Source organism: Aethalodelphis obliquidens, unplaced genomic scaffold, assembly GCF_003676395.1.
Source record: "Aethalodelphis obliquidens isolate GAN/ISIS:26980383/991018 unplaced genomic scaffold, ASM367639v1 scaffold4, whole genome shotgun sequence".
Taxonomy (NCBI): Eukaryota; Metazoa; Chordata; class Mammalia; order Artiodactyla; family Delphinidae; genus Aethalodelphis; species Aethalodelphis obliquidens.
The window spans coordinates 50,584,766-50,607,608 of record NW_020837948.1 but is presented as its reverse complement, the minus strand read 5'-3'; the positions used below and the strand labels follow the sequence as shown (position 1 = coordinate 50,607,608).

General features: G+C 39.1%; 1 protein-coding gene across 2 annotated transcripts in view; it reads right to left on the bottom strand.

Moving 5' to 3' along the window:
* Positions 1–22,843, bottom strand: part of EDIL3 (EGF like and discoidin domains 3) — a 429,857-nt gene that overhangs the window by 217,216 nt on the left and 189,798 nt on the right. For both annotated transcript variants that reach the window (XM_027100685.1, XM_027100686.1), the window contains one exon: positions 5,906–6,034. In XM_027100685.1, coding sequence (XP_026956486.1) covers positions 5,906–6,034 — 129 coding nt within the window. The remainder of the gene's footprint in view (positions 1–5,905; positions 6,035–22,843) is intronic.

Sequence of the window (22,843 nt, the reverse complement as noted above, 5' to 3'; positions counted from 1 at the left end):
TGACAATATCTGAATATTTCACTGCAAAAAATCACAGACTGTGTCTATATTTGAATAGTGTTTCTGTGTAAATATCTAGTACATAGCTCTGCCAGGACAGTGCTCTTTGCGAGACTCCTGAAAAGAGTGAAAACAAGAAAATGAAAATGCCTTGGAACGCTGACTATTGCAGATAGATTAAGGGATAACATATTTTAAGAACAGTAAGCTAACATCTTCCTCTGGCCTGATTCTTTCAATCAGTTGAGGGTTCTTGCTGTAAGATGATTTCCGTTATATTAAGTAAAGCTTGAATGACAAAATTCAATAAGGTTGCCTGATTATACATTTAGTGTGGAGTTATATTTGTGTATCCTAAGCTTCATTTCTCTGTATTTCTCTGCTTGGTATCTTTAAGACATGGTAATTCCTGGCAGTATAGTTCTAGAACACTGATTCCCAGCCTTAGCTGCACATTAGAATCATCTGGGGAGGTTTTAAAACTCCTAATGCCTAGACCATACCCCAGACCAATTAAATCAGAATCTCTGGGGTGGAAGCCAGGCATTAGTAGTTTTCATAAGTCTCCAGGTGATTCTAATGTGCAACCAAAGTGAGAACCAGTGTTCTAGAATTGTTTGTGTCAGTTTTACCAGGGTAATTGTTAATAGGCAGACCTGGGTCCAAAATTACTTCTATTGAATTAGAATCTCTACAGATGAGCAAGATGAATCTGAATATTTATCTGTACTCCCAGATGATTCATATACACACCAAGTTCGAGAACCTTTGGCTTATAGAGTTAAGGGGTCTAACATTGACCTGCAAAGTCCTCAGCGAACAGAAAACTCTGAATTCTCTATCTATAGTCAGAAACCTTTTGAGGTTGGAGGCAAGTCTATTTTGGAAGTCTCCTTAGAGGTCTTCATTTAGCCACTGTGGTTAAAGAGCTTGCAGGTGTCAGTAATAACTCCAGGTTGTTTCAACACAGTTTTGAAGTGAATACTTTATTAGGACAAATTTATCCTCTAGTGGGAAAACTAAAATAAAGAGGCCATCAAGCTAACATTAGAAAGAGTAATTTAACAAAATAATAATTACCTCTTGGAATTAAGGATGTAAGAGAGGAATTCTTATAGAAAAGCATAAAGTTCCAAATTAGGCTTCCCCTCCCGGCCCTACAACTTATATTTTTCAAAAAAAAATTACAATTAAAAATTTTTTTAAGAGAAGGGAAAAATTAAAGACCAATAGGAATCCCCATTATATTTTAAAATATTCATCCATTAGGAATTTGTTACACTTTAAGATATGTAAAGTATGTTCTAAAATGTCTCATCTTACTCTAACAAATATCCTATTTAGGTAAACAGGGCAAAGGATTATTAATTCTACTTTTTATAGACATATTATTTCCAGCACATAATACAGTGTGAAGTTCTCAGTAAGTGTTTATTGAATTGAATTGAATCATTGGATGAGAAAGCTGAATCAAAGAACCATTAAATACTAACCAAGTCTTCATCAATTGATCAAGATAGAACTGCATCAAAAATCCAAGTCTAATCCAGAATTCTTTCCCTAAAAGCAAGTTTACTCCTGTATAATTTGGAAATTAAAGGTCATTCTTTTAGCCAGTAGTCCTCAAGCTTGGTGCACCTAAGGACCATATGGATGCTTTTAACTATATCCAGGGTACCAATCAAAGATTGTGATTCAATAGGGCTGAGGTGGAACCAGATTCTAACAAGCATCATCTATCAGAAAACACATGTAACTGCAAAATATGTAATTAATCCAATGAACAGTGATTGTCAAAACAGCAAATACCATTGGCTAACTCTGAGAAAAGTGAAATATGTAATTTAAAAAAGTAAAATGACTCATGTCCCCAATAGATATTTGTTGAATGTATGAATCCATTAGTCAATAGTATCAAATTAACACCAAACTGGTTTACAACATTTAGCATAATATACAAAGAGGAAAATTTTAGATTCTGTGATTTTTCTGGCCAACTTTCTCAGTTTGAACTTTTTGGCCAACCCAATAAAAGGAATTGAAGGTTGCAGAGCTGTGCACAGGTAGGGAGAATGCACAGAATGCCTTCAGTAAGATGGGCATAGAATTCTGAGAATGAAGAAACAGTCCTTCCCTAAGGCATTAGATTTGTAACTAGGCAACAAATAAAATATGATTACTTCTAGCCAGCCCAAAATGCGGCTCCCACCAGAAAAGTGCTTGCTTAAAAATGCCTTTCAAAAGTCTAACCTCTAGACAATTTTGTTGTTCAACTCATCTTATAATTTACATCTTATAATTAACACACACACATGTGTATATATACATATATGTACATATACATATATACACATAATTACATATATATGTATATGATACGCATTAATGTATGGCATTTTAAGAACATGTATAATTTGATAATTCTACATAAAAACCAATACTAATCATTATTAGTTATAAAGTTACAACCTCATGCTATTTTCATTACCAAAAAAAATTTGTAATGGCTAAAATCCAAAATACTGACAATAACCAATGTTTGTGAGAATAGGAAACTCTCATTCTTTGCCAACAAGTATGCAAAATGGTACAGCCACTGTGGAAGGCAGTTTGGCAGTTTCTGACAAAACTAAATGTACTGTTACCATAAGAATTACACTCTTAGGTATTTACTCAAATGGGTTGAAAACTTATGTCCACACAAAAACCTGCACATGAATGTTTATGGCAGCTTTATTCATAATTGCCAAAAATAGAAGCAACTAAGACGTTTTTAATAGGTGAACGAATGAACACACTGAAGTACATCCATAAAGTGGAATATTATTCAGTGGTTAAAAGCAAAAAGAGCTATCAAGTCACAAAAAGACGTGGAGGAAACTTAAATACATACTGCTAAGTGAAACAGGTTACTCTGAAAAGTCTACATAGTATATGATTCCAGCTACATACTGTAGGATTCCAACTGTATGACATTCTGGAAAAGGCAAAACCACAGAGACAGTGGAAAAAAAAAAAAACAGTGGTTGCCAGGGGTTGGGCGTAGGGAGGGAGGGATGAATAGGCAGAGCACAGATTTTTAGGTTAGTGAAACTATTTTGTATGAGGCTTTGGTGGACATATGCTATTATGCATTTTTCAAAATCCATAGAACCGTACGGTACAAATAGTAAACCCTAATGTAAACTATGCACTTTACTTAATAATAATAGATTAATATCAGTTCATCAACTATAACAAATATACCCAATTAATGCAAGAAGTTAATAAGAGAGAAGACTAAGGAAGGGGGATATACGGGAACTTTCTGTACTCTCTGCTCAATTTTTCTGTAAACCTAAAACTGTTTGCAAAACCAAAACCTAATTTAAAAAAAAATGTAGGTAATATTAATGCTAGCACTGGAAACATTTTTTCTAATTTGTAACATACTGACAAAACAGTTGTTAAACTAAACCTATTAACTATGTATTTGTCACTCCTATATCATGAAACTTAAAATTCTTTAACTATTTAGCATATTCCAAAAGATATTTAATTCACATTCTGTCATATAGAACTAAATTAATAAGCCCTGCTATAACTGGATGTCTGAAGAATTTTTTTCAATTCTTTTCCCAAATGAAATGTTCATATTATATTGGTCCATCTCTGATTTTCACTATAGTTTTTATTAGCAAAAAGATAATATTTTGCTTATAATGCATTGTTATGTAACTGAATGCAGAAGTTGCTACCTTAACCTATGAGATGACTAGTTATAGCTACTGAAAGCCTTGTGCAGTTTTTCTCAAACTTCGATATGTGTGGGAGTCAACTGGGGATCATTTTTAAAAACAGATTCTGATTTAATTGGTTTGAGGTGGCACCTGGTAATCTGCATTTCCAACAAGCTTCCAGGAAATGCTGATGCAGGACTACACTTTGAATAGCAAGGTTCTAGAGTATATCTAGGCTATAAGATAATTACCACTGTGAAACGCAAACCCAAATCCCTAGCAGTTCTTGCAAGGGACTAAACAGCTGCTTTTTTTGGTTCTCCCACCTGGAAAAGCTCTCAGGGCTTCCAGCACTTCTAAATTTTCTTTCCCAATATATAATCCTTTTCAATTTTATCAGTAAAGAGGAAGACCTGATAACCTTTGTACAGTAAGCAAGCTACCCATTTAGTCATAATACTCTCCTAGCTTGTATGAGCCAGAGATCATTTATTTCTAGTTCAATTCCTCTATTTATATGTCTTCAAGCACAGAAAGGTCAAGTGACTGGCTCAGGGTCACTTATCCAATAACTTAGAGGTCACGTCTCAAATCCAGGTCTCTGATTCCAAATCCAATCCCTTTCCCTTATTCTCTGCTGCTTCTAATAGTGATGCACTTCAGAGAAGAGGGACCAGTTTGTTTAGACCACAAAATCCCAGTTCTAAATTGAATCCCTCAGCCTCCAGCTTCCCATAAACCTTAAACATAGGTTTAAGGTCTTAATAGAACCTGAGTCTTGAAGGAGGAATAGGATATTGATCAGAGGGAGGGGAAGAGGGGAATGGCGAATGTCCTAGCGTGAGTAGTGAATATATAAGCCACGAATACTAGAGTGATGATTAAGACCATGATGTTAAGAATGAGTAAGGCAAAATTGGATATGTCAGACAGAGCCAGATTTCCAATCATCAGCAAAAAATGCAGAGTGCATCCTGGCTCTGAGACTTTGAGAATATTGCGTACTTTTATGGAGAACTTCAATGGTCAGGAATTTGTGGAATTTCTGTAGAAGCCTGTTATAATACACATAATACAGTCTACTGTAATACCTACACTGCTTGTAACTGTCTCTAAGGGCTCAGATCACCAACAAGGGACTGAGAAGCTACTGATTTTTGTCAGGCTGAGTCCAAAGTCCCCACAGCTGATTCTTCCTTATTGTAGCATCACTGCTCAGCCTTCACACATGAATATCTCAAAACATCTCTGGAAAGACAGAGATGGGAGCCCAGAATCTTGGCTGCCTAGACACTTACCTAATCACCTGAAGAGAGTATTACTAACTTATTGGCAAAGCTTTGTGACATAGTGTCAGAGAAGCATCCGGAGGAAGACAGTCTGGCAACCCCACTTGAGCCCCCCCAATCAAGGGCTGCTTGCACAGAGCACACACACTTACAGAGGAATCCCCTCTTGAAATGAGAATAGAATTTTCATAATGGGATGCTGTCCAGTGTTTAGTGGCAAGGACTGTACCCAAGGTCATATCATCCTAACTTTTTTTTTTTTTCCCCTGTGCTGCAGGGCTCTAGGGTGGAGAGTGTAAGAGTATACAAAGGCAGACTTTTACTGTTAGAAATCCTTAGAAGGACAGTAATGTTGAGCCATACTTCTAAGAAAAAATCATCACAAGTGGACATATTTTGTTTAACTTCAGGTTAAATAAGAACAAGCATAAAAGAGAGATATGCAGATAGCACACTTGTTGAACTTACAAAGATTTTCACACTAAAATTGCTGACATGTGAGAAGGAGGAAACTGGCTTATAGATAGGGCAGAGTGGGCAGTTTTCTTTTCTGGGTATCATCTCTGAACTGAATCAACAGAATAATGTCTAGGAAGCTTGAAGAATGCAGCGTTAGGACAAATGTGAAAGAAAGAGACACATATCAGTTCAATATAAAAGCAGCATTTTGCAAGTATGGCTGAACAACGATGAAAAGGGCCAACACGCCTGGGAGGATAGAAACAGTCTAGGAGTCAGTGGGGAATGTGGTGTATTCAGTGGGAGAGAAGTAGCATTAGCCAACGGCCAGGGTTCTTTGCTGCTCAAAGATTCTATCATTCTATTACAAACAAGAATAATGACTTGCATATTTTGCAATCAATGATAGTAAAAGCACAATGACTGTGGATGACTTACTGTGCTGACAGTGAATCCCATTAAATCCTCGGGGACATTTACAGACATAGCCTATGAATGTATCCCCTCGGTATGCTTCACTTATTTCACAGGTTCCTCCATTATGGCATGGATTAGGAGTGCAGGGACCTGAAAGAAAAAGAATATTGCTGCATGATGCATATGCTTTAAAGTAGACATTGGGTCAACATTCTGCAATTAATAATTTTATAGAGGAAAGTGTTCTGGATATTAGTGCCATAGGAAATGTAGTAGTTGGGGGAGTTCTAGAGATCAACGGTATGGGTTTGAATCCTGGTTTCATCACTTTCTAGCCATGTGGTCTTGGACGATTTATTTAACCTCTCCGTACCTCAGTCTCATCTTCTGTTGAATGCAATACTAATGCAATCTACCACAAAGGGGGATGATAGAGATGAAAAGAATTCATACAGGGCTTCCCTGGTGGCGCAGTGGTTGAGAGTCTGCCTGCCAATGCAGGGGACACGGGTTCGAGCCGTGGTCTGGGAAGATCCCACATGCCGCGGAGCAACTGGGCCCGTGAGCCACAATGACTGAGCCTGCGCGTCTGGAGCCCGTGCTCCACAACAAGAGAGGCCGTGATAGTGAGAGGCCCGCGCACCGCGATGAAGAGTTGCCCCCGCTCGCCGCAACTAGAGAAAGCCTTCACACAGAAACGAAGACCCAGCACAGACAAAAATAAATAAATAAGGGGGACGAGGGAAAGATGGCGGAAGACTAAGACGCGGAGATCACCTTCCTCCCCACAGATACACCAGAAATACATCTACACGTGGAACAACTCCTACAGAACACCTACTGAACGCTGGCAGAAGACCTCAGACCTTCCAAAAGGCAAGAAACTCCCCCCACGTACCTGGGTAGGGCAAAAGAAAAAAAGAAAAAAACAGAGACAAAAGAATAGGGACGGGACCTGCACCAGTGGGAGGGAGCTGTGAAGGAGGAAATGTTTCCACACACTAGGAAGCCCCTTGGCGGGTGGAGACTGCGGGAGGGGGGGAACTTCGGCGCCACGGAGGAGAGCGCAGCAACAGGGGTGCGGAGGGCAAAGCGGAAAGATTCCCGCACAGAGGAACGTTGCCGACCGGCACTCACCAGCTTGAGAGGCTTGTCTGCTGCCCCGCCGGGGCGGGCGGGGCTGGGAGCTGAGGCTCGGGCTTTGGTCGCAGCACAGGGAGAGGACTGGGGTTGGCAGCAGCACAGGGAGAGGACTGGGGTTGGCAGCGTGAACACAGCCTGAAGGGGACAGAGCACCACGGCTAGCCGGGAGGGAGTCCGGGAAAAGTCTGGACCTGCCGAAGAGGCAAGAGACTTTTTCTTCCCTCTTTGTTTCCTGGTGCGCGAGGAGAGGGGATTAAGAGCGCTGCTTAAAGGAGCTCCAGAGACGGGCGCGAGTCGCGGCTAAAAGCGCGGACCCCAGAGACGGGCAGGAGACGCTAAGGCTGCTGCTGCCGCTGCCAAGAAGCCTGTGTGCGAGCACAGGTCACTATCCACACCTCCTTTCCGGGGAGCCTGTGCAGCCCGCCACTGCCGGGTTCCCGGGATCCAGGGACAACTTACCCGTGAGAACGCACGGCGTGCCTTAGGCTGGTGCAATGTCACGCCGGCCTCTGCCGCCGCAGGCTCGCCCCTCACTCCCTGCCCCTCCCTTCTCCTCACTGCCGCCGCAGGCCCGCCCCTCACTCCGTGCCCCTCCCCCCTCCCAGGCCTGAGTAATCCAGAGTCCCTGAATCAGCTGCTCCTTTAACCCCGTCCTGTCTGAGCAAAACACAGACGCCCTCCAGCGACCTACACGCAGAGGCGGGGCCAAATCCAAAGCTGAGCACCTGGGAGCTGTGAGAACAAAGAAGAGAAAGGGAAATCTCTCCCAGCAGCCTCAGAAGCAGCGGATTAAAGCTCCACAATCAACTTGATGTACCCTGCATCTGTGGAATACATGAATAGACAATGAATCATCCCAAATTAAGGAAGTCGACTTCGGGAGCAAGATTTACGATTTTTTCCCCTTTTCCTCTTTTTGTGAGTCTGTATGTGTATGCTTCTGTGTGAGATTTTGTCTGTATAGCTTTGCTTCCACCATTTGTCCTAAGGTTCTATCCGTCCATTTTTTAAAATTTCTTTTCTTAATAATTATTTTTTATTTTAATAACTTTATTATATTTTACTCTTTTATTTTACTTTATCTTCCTTCTTTCTTTTTTCCTTCCTTCCCTCCTTTCTTCCTTCCTTCCTTCCTCCCACCATCCCTCCGTCCCTCCCTCCTTCCTTTCTTTCCCTCTTTCCTTCTTTTCTTCTTTCTTTCTTCCTTCCTTCCTTCCTTCCTTTCTTTCTTTCTTTCTACTTCTACTAATTCTTTCTCTCTACTTTTTCTCCCTTTTATTCTGAGCCGTGTGGAGGAAAGGCTCTTGGTGCTGCAGCCAGGAGTCAGTGCTGTGCCTCTGAGGTGGGAGAGCCAACTTAAGGACACTGGTCAACAAAAGACCTCCCAGCTCCACATAATATCAAATGGCGAAAATCTCCCAGAGATCTCCATCTCAACGCCAGCACCCAACTTCACTCAACGACCAGCAAGCTACAGTGCTGGACACCCTATGCCAAACAACTAGCAAAACAGGAACACAACCCCACCCATTAGCAGAGAGGCTGTCCAAAATCATAATAAGTCCACAGACACCCCAAAACACACCACCAGACATGGACCTGCCCACCAAAAAGACAAGATGCAGCCTCATCCACCAGAACACAGGCACTAGTCCCCTCCACCAGGAAGCCTACACAACCCACTGAACCAACATTAGCCACTGGGGACAGACACCAAACACAATGGGAACTATGAACCTGCAGCCTGCAAAAAGGAGACCCCAAACACTGTAAGATAAGCAAAATGAGAAGACAGAAAAACACACCACAGATGAAGGAGCAAGATAAAAACCCACCAGACCTAACAAACGAGAAGAAATAGGCAGTCTACCTGAAAAAGAATTCAGAATAATGATAGTAAAGATGATCCAAAATCTTGGAAACAGAAGAGAGAAAATGCAAGAAACATTTAACAAGGACCTAGAAGAACTAAAGATGAAACAAACCACGATGAACAACACAATAAATGAAATGAAAAATACTCTAGGGGGATCAATAGCAGAATAACTAAGGCAGAAGAATGCATAAGTGACCTGGATAAATAAAATAGTGGAAATAACTACTGCAGAGCAGAATAAAGAAAAAAGAATGAAAAGAGCTGAGGACAGTCTCAGAGACCTCTGGGACAACATTAAATGCACCAACATTCGAATTATAGGGTTTCCAGAAGAAGAAGAGAAAAAAAAAGGGACTGAGAAAATATTTGAAGAGATTATAGTTGAAAACTTCCCTAATATGGGAAAGGAAATAGTTAATCAAGTCCAGGAAGCACAGAGAGTCCCATACAGGATAAATCCAAGGAGAAATATGCCAAGACACATATTAATCAAACTGTCAAAAATTAAATACAAAAAAGCATATTAAAAGCAGCAAGGGAAAAACAACAAATAACACACAAGGGAATCCCCATAAGGTTAACAGCTGATCTTTCAGCAGAAACTCTGCAAGCCAGAAGGGAGTGGTAGGACATGTTTAAAGTGATGAAGGAGAAAAACCTGCAACCAAGATTACTCTACCCAGCAAGGATCTCATTCAGATTTGATGGAGAAATTAAAACCTTTACAGACAAGCAAAAGTTGAGAGAGTTCAGCACCACCAAAGCAGCTTTACAACAATGGCTAAAGGAACTTGTCTAGGCAGGAAACACAAGACAAGGAAAAGACCTACAAAAACAAACCCAAAACAATTAAGAAAATGGTAATACGAACATACATATCGATAATTACCTTAAATGTAAAGGGATTAAATGCTCCCACCAAAAGACACAGATTGGCTGAATGGATACAAAAACAAGACCCATATATATGCTGTCTACAAGAGACCCACTTCAGACCTAGAGACACATACAGACTGAAAGTAAGGGGATGGAAAAAGAAATTCCATACAAACGGAAACCAAAAGAAAGCTGGAGTAGCAATTCTCATATCAGACAAAATAGACTTTAAAATAAAGAGACAAAGAAGGACACTACATAATGATCAAGGGATCGATCCAAGAAGAAGATATAACAATTGTAAATATTTATGCACCCAACATAGGAGCACCTCAATACATAAGGCAAATACAAACAGCCATAAAAGGGGAAATCAACAGTAACACATTCATAGTAGGGGACTTCAACACCCCACTTTCACCCATGGACAGATCATCCAAAATGAAAATAAATAAGGAAACACAAGCTTTAAATGATACATTAAACAAGATTGACTTATTAATTGATATTTATAGGACATTCCATCCAAACACAACAGAATAAGCATTTTTCTCAAGTGCTCATGGAACATTCTCCAGGATAGATCATATCTTGGGTCACAAATCAAGTCTTACTAAATTTAAGAAAATTGAAATTGTATCAAGTATCTTTTCTGACCACAGTGCTATGAGACTAGATATCAATTACAGTAAAATATCTGTAAAAAATAAAAACACACGGAGGCTAAACAATACACTACTTAATAACGAAGTGATCACTGAAGAAATCAAAGAGGAAATAAAAAAATACCGAGAAACAAATGACAATGGAGGCACGACGACCCAAAACCTATGGGATGCATCAAAAGCAGTTCTAAGAGGGAAGTTTATAGCAATACAAGCCCACCTTAAGAAACAGGAAACATCTCGAATAAACAACCTAACCTTGCACCTCAAGCAATTAGAGAAAGAACAACCAAAAAAACTCAAAGTTAGCAGAAGGAAAGAAATCATAAAAATCAGATCAGAAATAAATGAAAAAGAAATGAAGCCAACGATAGCAAAGATCAATAAAACTAAAAGCTGGTTCTTTGAGAAGATAAACAAAATAGATAAACCATTAGCCAGACTCATCAAAAAAAAGAGGGAGAAAACTCAAATCAATAGAATTAGAAACGAAAAAGGAGAAGTAACAACTGACACTGTAGAAATACAAAAGATCATGAGAGATTACTACAAGCAACTCTATGCCAATAAAATGGACAACCTGGAAGAAATGGACAAATTCTTAGAAATGCACAACTGCCAAGACTGAATCAGGAAGTAATAGAAAATATGAACAGACCAATCACAAGCACAGAAATTGAAACTGTGATTAAAAATCTTCCAAAGAACAAAAGCCCAGGACCAGATGGCTTCACAGGCAAATTCTATCAAACATTTAGAGAAGAGCTAACACCTATCCTTCTCAAACTCTTCCAAAATATAACAGAGGGAGGAACACTCCCAAATTCATTCTACGAGGCCACCATCACCTTGATACCAAAACCAGACAAGGATGTCACAAAGAAAGAAAACTACAGGCCAATAACACTGATGAACATAGATGCAAAAATCCTCAACAAAATACTAGCAAACAGAATCCAACAGCACATTAAAAGGATCATACACCATGATCAAGTGGGGTTTATCCCAGGAATGCAAGGATTCTTTAATATACGCAAATCAATCAATGTGATAAACCATATTAACAAATTGAAGGAGAAAAACCATATGATCATCTCAATAGATGCGGAGAAAGCTTTTGACAAAATTCAACATTCATTTATGATAAAAATCCTGCAGAAAGTAGGCATAGAGGGAACTTTCCTCCACATAATAAAGGCCATATATGACAAACCCACAGCCAACATCGTCCTCAATGGTGAAAAACTGAAAGCATTTCCACTAAGATCAGGAACAAGACAAGGTTGCCCACCCTCACTGCTCTTATTCAACATAGTTTTGGAAGTTTTAGCCACAGCAATCTGAGAAGAAAAGGAAATAAAAGGAATCCAAATCGGAAAAGAAGAAGTAAAGCTGTCACTGTGCAGATGCCATGATACTATACATTGAGAATCCTAAAGATGCTACCAGAAAACTACTAGAGCTAATCAATGGATTTGGTAAAGTTGCAGGATACAAAATTAATGCACAGAAATCTCTGGCATTCCTATACACTAATGATGAAAAATCTGAAAGTGAAATCAAGAAAACACTCCCATTTACCATTGCAACAAAAAGAATAAAATATTTAGGAATAAACCTACCTAAGGAGACAGAAGATCTGTATGCAGAAAATTATAAGACACTGATGAAAGAAATTAAAGATGATACAAATAGAGGAGAGATATACGATGTTCTTGGATTGGAAGAAGCAATATTGTGAAAATGACTCTACTACCCAAAGCAATCTACAGATTCAATGCAATCCCTATCTAACTACCACTGGAATTTTTCACAGAACTAGAACAAAAAAATTCACAATTTGTATGGAAACACAAAGACCCCGAATAGCCAAAGCAATCTTGAGAATGAAAAACGGAGCTGGAGGAATCAGGCTCCCTGACTTCAGACCATACTACAAAGCTACAGTAATCAAGACAGTATGGTACTGCCACAAAAACAGAAAGATAGATCAATGGAACAGGATAGAAAGCCGAGAGATAAACCCACACACATATGGTCACCTTATCTTTGATAAAGGAGGCAGGAATATAGAGTGGAGAAATGACAGACTCTTCAATAAGTGGTGCTGGGAAAACTGGACAGGTACATGTAAAAGTATGACATTAGATCACTTCCTAACACCATACACAAAAATAAGCTCAAAATGGATTAAAGACCTAAATGTAAGGCCAGAAACTATCAAACTCTTAGAGGAAAACATAGGCAGAACGCTCTATGACATAAATCACAGCAAGATCCTTTTTGACCCACCTCCTAGAGAAGTGGAAATAAAAACAAAAATAAACAAATGGGACCGAATGAAAATTCAAAGCTTTTGCACAGCAAAGGAAACCATAAACAAGACCAAAAGACAACCCTCAGAATGGGAGAAAATATTTGCAAACGAAGCAACTGACAAAGAATTAATTTCCAAAATTTACAAGCAGCTTATGCAGCTCAATAACAAAAAAACAAACAACCCAATCCAAAAATGGGCAGAAGACCTAAATAGACATTTTCCAAAGAAGATATACAGACTGCCAACAAACACATGAAAGAATGCTCAACATCATTAATCATTAGAGAAATGCAAATCAAAACTACAATGAGATATCATCTCACACCAGTCAGAATGGCCATCATCAAAATATCTAGAAATAATAAATGCTGGAGAGGGTGTGGAAAAAAGGGAACACTCCTGCACTGCTGGTGGGAATGTGAATTGATACAGCCACTATGGAGAACAGTATGGAGGTTCCTTAAAAAACTACCATACTACCATATGACCATACTTGAAAAATGAATATTTTCATTTTTCATTTCATTTTTCATTTTTTTTCATTCATTTTCAACTACCATATGACCCAGCAATCCCACTACTGGGCATATACCCTGAGAAAACCATAATTCAAAAAGAGTCATGTACCAAAATGTTCATTGCAGCTCTATTTACAATAGCCCGGAGATGGAAACAACCTAAGTGCCCATCATCGGATGAATGGATAAAGAAGATGTGGTACATATATACAATGGAATATTACTCAGCCATAAAAAGAAACGAAATTGAGCTATTTGTAATGAGGTGGATAGACCTAGAGTCTGTCATACAGAGTGAAGTAAGTCAGAAAGAGAAAGACAAATACCATATGCTAACACATATATATGGAATTTAAGAAAAAAAAAATGTCATGAAGAACCTAGGGGTAAGACAGGAATAAAGACACAGACCTACTAGAGAATGGACTGAGGATATGGGGAGGGGGAAGGGTGAGCTGTGACAAAGCGAGAGAGAGGCATGGACATATATACACTACAAAACGTAAGGTAGATAGCTAGTGGGAAGCAGCCGCATAGCACAGGGAGATCAGCTCGGTGCTTTGTAACCACCTGGAGGGGTGGGATAGGGAGGGTGGGAGGGAGTGAGATGCAAGAGGGAAGAGATATGGGAACATATATATATGTATAACTGATTCACTTTGTTATAAAGCAGAAACTAACACACCATTGTAAAGCAATTATACCTCAATAAAGATGTTAAAAAAAAATTTAAAAAAAAATCATACATATAAAATACCCAGAACAGACACATATGAAACACTCAGAAAGTATTAGCACTAAGTAAAATATTGTTATTAAGGTCTCTGAATTATAGCATCTCTTCTGCATGTTTAAAAAGTAATAGTGAATGGCAATTTCTAGAGTCACAAACACAGAAGAGCTTTTGTATCCTGCTGGTGAAAGTAGCATAAGCTTGTAAGTGACTATAACCTCATGGGTCAAGGGGAGTGTATAGCTGGTTGCAATAATTTTTTCGACTATCTGTGAGCTTGTGGTGGGGCATACTTCGGGAGAACTACAATTTTTGCCAATGTGTAGGAAGTAGCTCATTGAAAGTTGCAAATATAGAGAAGAGTTATTTTATTTTAATTTTAATTTTTATTTTTTGCGGTGCGCGGGTCTCTCACTGCTGTGGCCTCTCCCGTTGTGGAGCACAGGCTCCGGACGCGCAGGCTCAGCGGCCATGGCTCATGGGCCCAGCCACTACGCGGCATGTGAGATCTTCCCGGACCGGGGCACGAACCCACGTCCCCTGCATCGGCAGGCGGACTCTCAACCACTGCGCCACCAGGGAAGCCCGAGAGTTATTTTTAAGCTTTGAGAAAGTAACTTCACCAGAGTGACTGGTACTGTGAGAGTCCATAGGATTGTGGTGCTTCACCTCCCTTGGAGAGAACCAGCTGCCGGGTGGAGGTGTAAAGCTGGGCCAGTCCTGCCTGACCCTGGGACTCCTCTACTGCACATTCTTTACTCTGGGGTGCCCCTTTGGTATGGCTGAGATTTTTTCAACTGGCATAGCATCCAAGGCTTTTTCTTTGCAATATTCCTTCATTCCTTTTCTCCCTTCAGAGTTGACAGGCTTGTGTCACAGTCTCTGAAGGCTCATCCTACCTACTCTTGCTCTCTCTCCCGTTTGTCCATCACAGTTATCCCCCCCCCCCCAATAAACGTTTTGCACGTCTAATTCTGTCTTATATTGTTAGTTGGCCTCTTGGAAGATGCTAATTGACTCAGGGCAGAATCCAGATTGGAGTTTGTGAAGAAAAGTTGAAGGAAGAAAAATTTCTCCCTGGGAGATGAAGAAAGGCTAAGCAAAATATATAGTATTCTCTAATTTTGTCCTTTTTTTTTTTTTTAATTGGAGAGACTAGAACACACTTATGTGAAACAAAAATCACTGAAGAGAAAGTTAAGATGTACATACTAGAAAAGGCAAGCGAGAGTAATTAAACCAAGTGTCTGACTCTATATGTAGAGATAAATTCCAGAGTCTGGAGGAAGATTAGTGAAGAAAAGTGAGTGGTTTCAGCAGAGACTAGAGAGTAGGTGAAAGTTTTGGCACAAGAATGGTGATAACCAGAGTCAGCTGGGTGGGGGCAAGGCTATTAAATAAGGGGTCCCCAACCCCTGGGCCATGGACCGGTACCGGTCCGCGGCCTGTTAGGAACCGGGCCGCATAGCAGAAGATGAGCGGCGGGCAAGCGAGCGAAGCTTCATCTGCCGCTCCCCATGGCTCCCCATCTCTCCCCATCGATCGCATTACCACCTGAACCATCCACCCTCCCCACCCCTGTCCGTGGAAAAATTGTCTTCCACGAAGCATGTCCCTGGTGCCAAAAAGGTTTGGGGGCTGCTGTATTAAAAGGTCGCAATAGTGAATGGCTACCCAAGTGTGGGTCAAAGCCATTTAACAACTTGATGAGAGAAAAGGAAATTCACCATCATCACAAAGTTGACAACAGAAAACACTCAGAGTTTGGGCAACGCTATCTTGCAAGACTTCATAATTCTATCACCTCCTCCAGTAGCTGTTTGACAGTTTCTTCCAGTTTAAAATTTCATGAAATTCAATGGTTGTAGAATCTAATAAAGATATACGTGAAATAGGCAACAATGTGGCAACTCTGGTGTCTAGATCCTCAATTCTTGGTAGGGCTGACTTTCAAAGAGTGAAAAGAAATCAATGTAGCTGTGATTTTTCTCCAGATATCTTCATACCAATTAAAAATAATACATTTATTCAAGTAGGTGGTTTAGTGCTATGCAGTACTTGTCAATTAGACCAACTAACACCTGTCCTTGAGGTGGTATGTTGTAGATGTTTGAGACAGGAAGAAGGTGTTAACACCAGTGGTCATTTTTCTCCATCACGAAGAGATGCAAACCATGCTACAGAATCCCTCCCTTATTCTCTTCTTTCTCACTTTCTATTTCCTCCCTCCTCTCAAATTAATTAACATTAACGATGCCCGACAACTTACAAATTCCTTTCACATAAATAATCTCATTTATTCCTCCTAGCAGCTAGATGACGTAGTTGTCCTTACCATTCTCTTTTACCTTTTTCAAAAACTTAAAGACAGAAAGATTAGATAATATTTCCCAAATGAACATCTACAAGTGATGCATTTAGGTCTCAAGTTAAGAATCTGTGATCCTAAAACCTACATTCTTTACAGAATCAACCAACTGGGGAGGAGTGAAAGAAATAAACGTGACATTAGAGGGTTGACTCATCAGTTCACTCAAAATAAGAAAATACATAACCTAGATTTTTTTATTAACTGATAACTGATAGCCATGCATATAATTGCCAAAAAGATATTAATAATTATAGCCTAAGAATTATATAATTTTAAACAAATAAGGAGCATTGGAGATCACCTAATCCAATCTTTCAATTTTACAGATGAGGAAACAAGCCTAATAAGAATTCAGTGATTTCTCAAAAATAAAAACCAAAAACCTCAACTAATATGAGGAATGTTGAGTTTAAGGAATTCTCTCTAGTAGGAAAAAAGTTATTAAAACCAAAAATGATTAAGCTATTTCTGACCCCTCAAGAGAGTGATATTATTCATATCAGAAAGAAAATAAATATTTTCCATGTTCCCTTCTACTTACAGAGCTGGGTGAGGGAGGGATAAAAAGCAAACAACTGAAATAATAAGGCCTCTGCCAGTCCTTGGGAGCAGTTAAAGCCATGATCACGAGGAAAGTGGTCAATGGAAGTCACTTGGAAGAACAAGGAGCAAATATGAGAGCCTGGAATAGATGACTCTGTTTACTCATGCTTCCTGCATCTCTGGAAAAGTAGAACTTGGCTAGAAGCTGAGGATGAGTTAGTGGCTCTGCCATATAGAGGGAAGAACTTAGGAATGAGTGGGAACAACCCAGGAGGAGAGACCCCACAAGCAGAGATGGAAGTAAATTTCAGGGAGCGAGGGGGGTCAAGCGGTATGCTGTGGAGCTGTAATAGGGATAAAAAGTAGCTGGTAAGAAACTGTGATGTCTAAAATTCAGGTTTAAGTTGTTGGCACTGCTGCAATGTGACCTGTCTCTGCTGGACTATTCAGATCTACAGTCAGACCTGTGTGTGGTACTGGGGGAAATCAAGGGGAAAGAGCTGTGCTATTCATCTGGCTCATCCTGGCAGAAGGGAAGAAGTGTTGCAGGACACAATGCCTGAGGGACTCAAGAATCCAGTGGATACAGGAACCTGAAGACCGAGCTGACAGAGGTATCTAGTTCTAGACACTTTAGATATTTCCTGAGGGCACAGGCAAAGTCTGCCCAGCAATCTTGGTGAAGCCTCTGAGATTCCCCAAAGATACGAGCTAGAGAGTTGGAGCTCATTTTATTTATACCCCCAAAGACATCATGACCTCAGCTGACATCTGGGTTTCAGAAAAAGATTATCTGTTACAAAGCTTGTAGCTGCTGTTATTTTTCCTACTCTAAGAAATGCAATGATTTTCATTTACAGGGCGAGGATGAGATAAGGCAAATGGGGCAAGGATTTAACCTTTCTAGAGTGCTTTATACGCTAAGCAACATGAAATACATAGTATTCTTTATGATGCTCTGTAAGAACATATCTTTGTTCTACAGGCAAGAAAACAGGTTTGCACAGAGAGGTTAAGTAACATGTGTAACTGCAAAAGCCAAGATTTTCTTTAACACATTCTGCCCGACTACAAACCTAAGCCCTTTCCATTAAGCCACACTTCCTGCCCCGTTGAAGATCTGTAGATTAATATGTCAATCTTGACAGATGCCTACAGAATCAGCATACACTCACTAAGCACATTCCTATAAATAATACAGGACTCCAAAGGCTTCCTAAATGGAAATATTTCAGAGTATTTTCAGCAAATGGGTCAGCGTGTTAGATATTATGAATATAGAAAGGCTCTGCTATGCTAACAGTACTCCACTTCAGCTATGTTTGAAATCAACTGTCAAATGCATTTCCCCCTATTATTTTGCAATAATATATTTGGTATGTGTATATCGTTGCTTATACTGTGAAGATAAGAAGTTGACCCTGCCCAACATACAGATTTTTTTCTTTTTCGTCCCTAATAATTATACCATGAAACTGATGTTATATGCCTTGTATACATTCTTTTGGAGAACTCCCGGTAGAGTGTTGAAATGACTGGTTACATGATACTTTTCTCCATTAGACCCTTAATTCTCTGTGGTAAGAGTCATGGTCAGCACACAGTAGGTTTCTGATAAATTTATAATAAACAACGATATGGGACTAATGAGTGATAACCATTTATATCTTCTGCGGAGACCCCATTAAATCTTACAAGGTTTATAAGCTATAAATATCTTTTGGCATTTCAACTGGTAATTAATTAGGATACTTTCTGTAACTTTTCTACACCTTTTAAGGCTCAAGTCCTTTAAATTCATAATTAGTTTCCAATATTTTTTGTCTCTCATGCAGTTTAAGCTTCTAGAGTATTACATTTGTAATATTATTATAACTGTAAATACCAGATCATTGGAATGTAAACTTTTGCTTAATGATTATACCTGTATCCTAATTCTTTGGCAAATATATAATTAAGAAAAATTTAACATCATATAATCTGATTAATAGTGTTTTAGTCTCCTAATTTAATAATTCCTGTATAAAGACATTCACTTAAAACATTAGCAAAAAGAAATAATGAGAATATAACTTAGTGCATAAAGATAAGATAACAAATGTAGCCCAAGTTCTCAACTCACAAAATTTTCTTGGTAGCCAAAAAATTTTATGTTTGATGCTAAATAATGACAATTAAAATATGTATCAAGAGTTTCCAGGTTTCTTTCCCCAGATGATAAGTGAGCTGGTCATCTGAGAATTAGACATCCTAGGAAACTCTTGTCTGTTTTTAAGTTTTTCCCCATCCAATAATCTTCTCTATTTTGCTACTGAAAGTAAGTAGGTATTATTTTAAGGTCTTGGCACACTGAAAAATAATAACCATCACCTATGGCATATACCATTGCTTGTACTGTGAGAATAAGAAAGAAACTGACCCTGACCTTGCTCAACATAGAGGTGTTGTTAACTTGTTTTTTCCAGTTAAGCTTAAATAACATCTATTCATTAGGCATCTATTATGTGCTGAGTTCTGCTAGTAATTTGTGATAAATGTTTTGAATGGAATTGTCAGCAGCTGGATGAGGAAGCTAACAACAAAAGAAAATACTTAGTGATCCAGTTTATGTATCTCATTTTTTAAACGTAATTTTAATGGTTATCTTTCACTGCAAATATACTATGCTCAGTATTAACATTTTTTAAATTTATGTAATGGTTTCTGAAAATTTAATTCTAGAATTTCCTTAGTGATAATCATATTAACAAATGTTTGTAATATGGCCACATTCTTAACGTTTGCTGCCAACTTTGGAATATTTAGGACACCTCATATATTTTTTGTAACACGTCAGTGCTAATCTATAACTTATACATCACTTTGAAAACAATTTAACAGCAGAGCAAAATTTGAAATCAAAGTAGTGTTACTGAACCACTCAGAGCTTGTAAAAACGAGGGCCACCTCAATTCATTTCCATTTCAAAAGTCTGCTTCTTTTTGTATTACAGGTGTACAGAAGAAGTATATACAATGGTGGTTACGAGCTTCAGTTCTGAATAGTAGTCATAAAGGTCGAAATTATCTGATTAGACAACACTTGGTAATGTCATTCTTAATGAAAGTATAAGCGGACTTGCAAGATACCAGAGGCTTCAGGGAGTTTTAAAATCGATAACGCTGTTAATACTTTTGTAGGTAATCTTTAAGTAGCACCTAACACAATGGGGACAGCATATGATCAATATTAATGAACAACTGAAGTCAACAGCATGCTTTTCAGGCATTTTTATGCAAGTTCATATAAATATGTCAACAAGATTAATTGCTCACAAAAGCAATAGATCTGTATATGGTTTGCTGCTTTTCTGCATCTACCTTCTCACAATTCCAACAGTAGAGAGCTGAAGTGATTTCTATATGTGTAACATGGTTAGCTTTTCACACATTTAGAGACTATGCCCCAAATCATGAATTCCTCATGGTGTGTAAGCAGATTATTAGAAAGTAAACAGGTTAACACTCTCCTGTGACAATGTGTACACAGACCTGGTCAATTTTACAAATTACACTCTCAAAACATTGCCACTTAGATATTAAAAATAAATGTACATTTTAGATTATGTAATAAGGAAATGCCAGTAAGACCATTGCAAGAGCTTAGTTTCACTAGTTATTTTAGCAATGCAAGCAAAGAGGAATAGTTATGACCCAAAAGTTCACTCCAAACTCTCGTCTTAAAAACATGTTAGGGCTTCCCTGGTGGCGCAGTGGTTGAGAGTCCGCCTGCCGAGGCAGGGGACACGGGTTCGTGCCCTGGTCTGGGAAGATCCCACATGCCGCGGAGCGGCTGGGCCCGTGAGCCATGGCTGCTGAGCCTGCGCGTCCGGAGCCTGTGCTCCACAACGGGAGAGGCCACAACAGTGAGAGGCCCGCGTACCGCAAAACAAAACAAAACAAAAAAACATGTTAAAATTCTATCATAGTGCTGCTTTTATATTTAATAAGGTTTGAACATTTTGGCAGTTGCCATTTTGAGCCATTGCCACTCTATTTTAAACTAGTTGAAAAAGAAGGAGTTAGTCTGGGAATGTTCACATGATTGAAGCTTTCAAACCATTTTTAACACTTGTTGCTCCTCTTCCTCTTTTCTACTCCTTTTTAAACGTAAATTCAGCCATTTGAGGAAAAAACTGTCAATATTTTCTGGGTAGTTTGTATATGTATAGAGAGGTAAACGATAAATAAACCTAAAACACTCCATTTAAGGGGAGAATCAGCAAATTTAACAAATTGTTCCTTAAATATAAAATATTTGAATACATTATGAAAACTGAAATCTGAAGCTAAAGAGAGATTTTTTTTTAATACCTATTGAAAAACTTTCTCCTCGAGAATTAATACTGTACTCTCTTCATATATAACTGTCTAGAGGAAGGCACTGAGATGACTAGTGGCTACAAAGGTGTTTAGGGTTCCTGTGTTAGTTTCCCAGGGCTGCTTTAACAAAATGCCACAAACCTGGTGGCTTCAAACAATAGAAATTTATTCGCTCACAGTTCTGTAGGCTAGAAGTCTGAAATCAAGGTGTGTCGGCAGGGCCATACTCCCTCTGAAGATGCTAGGGCTAAACCCTTCCTTATCTCTTCCAGCTTCTGGTGGCTCTTGGCGCTCCTTGGATTGTATCAGCATAACTCCAATCCCTGCCTCCACCCTCACATGACTTCTTTCCTGTGTTTCTCTGTGTTTTCTCCTCTTCTTATAAGTATACCAGTCATTGGATTCAGGGCCCACCCTAGTCCAGAATAATTTCATCTCAAGATCCTTAATTATTTACATCTGCAAAGCCCTTGTGATGGACTGAATTGTGTCCCCCCAAAATTCATATGTTGAAGCCCTAACCTCCAGTATCTCAAAATGTGACTATATTTGGAGATACAGACTTTAAAGAGGCAATTAAGGTGACAGGAGGCCATAATATGGTCCCTAACCCAAACCAATCTCCCTTACAAGAAGAGGAAATTTGGACACACAAAAGAGATATCAGCGATGTTCCAATACCAGAGGAAAGGCCATGTGAGGACAAAGTAAGAGGGTAGCTATCGACAACCCAAGGAGAAAGGCCTCAGGAGAAACCAAACCTGCTGTCACCTTGATCTTGCACTATGACAACTGTGAGGAAATGCATTCTATTGTTTAAGCTACCCAGGCTGTGGTATTTTGTTTTGGCAGTCCCAGCAAACTAATACAGACCCTATTTCCAAATAAGGTCACATTCTGAGATTCCTGGTAGACAGGAATTTTGGACAGGTACTCTTCAATCCACTGTAGTCCCTAAGTAGTTGTTTCTTGTAGCAACGAAGCTGACTAAGGAAACCAGAGCCCTCGTCTATTGTTAGAGTGGGCTGACAAAGCACTCATATTTATCAACAATTAACACCTTAGCTAAAACTAATTTCACTTGGCTCTCATCACACAGAGTGGTAAAAAATTTGATGATTTTGGAGAGCAGGAGAGCAGTTAAGTTTGGAGCAGTGCCTAGGAAGAGTGCAGAAGTGGCTATTTAGGTGCCATCAAGGAGAACCTGTCACTGCATGACTGAAGAAAATACTCAAGAAAGAATTAAGATTTCTTGGGGTTGATCTTTAGCCATTTACTCTAGTTTAGAGTTGGGCTTGCCAATGGTAGTACGTTTTTTACGTAGTCAGCCAATGCTCTGAGGAAAGCCATTATACACGTTATTTCTATAAACACATGTAATCATTTGAGTGACAATAGTTGATATGTCCTCTTTTCCCAATAAATACATATCTTATTAAATATTAGTATGACTTTTAAAAATTATTAACAAAATATAGCAAGAGGATCTATCATTTACAAAGTGATAACTATTACTATAGCTCCATCTTACATTTCTTCCTCTGTCCATTCAT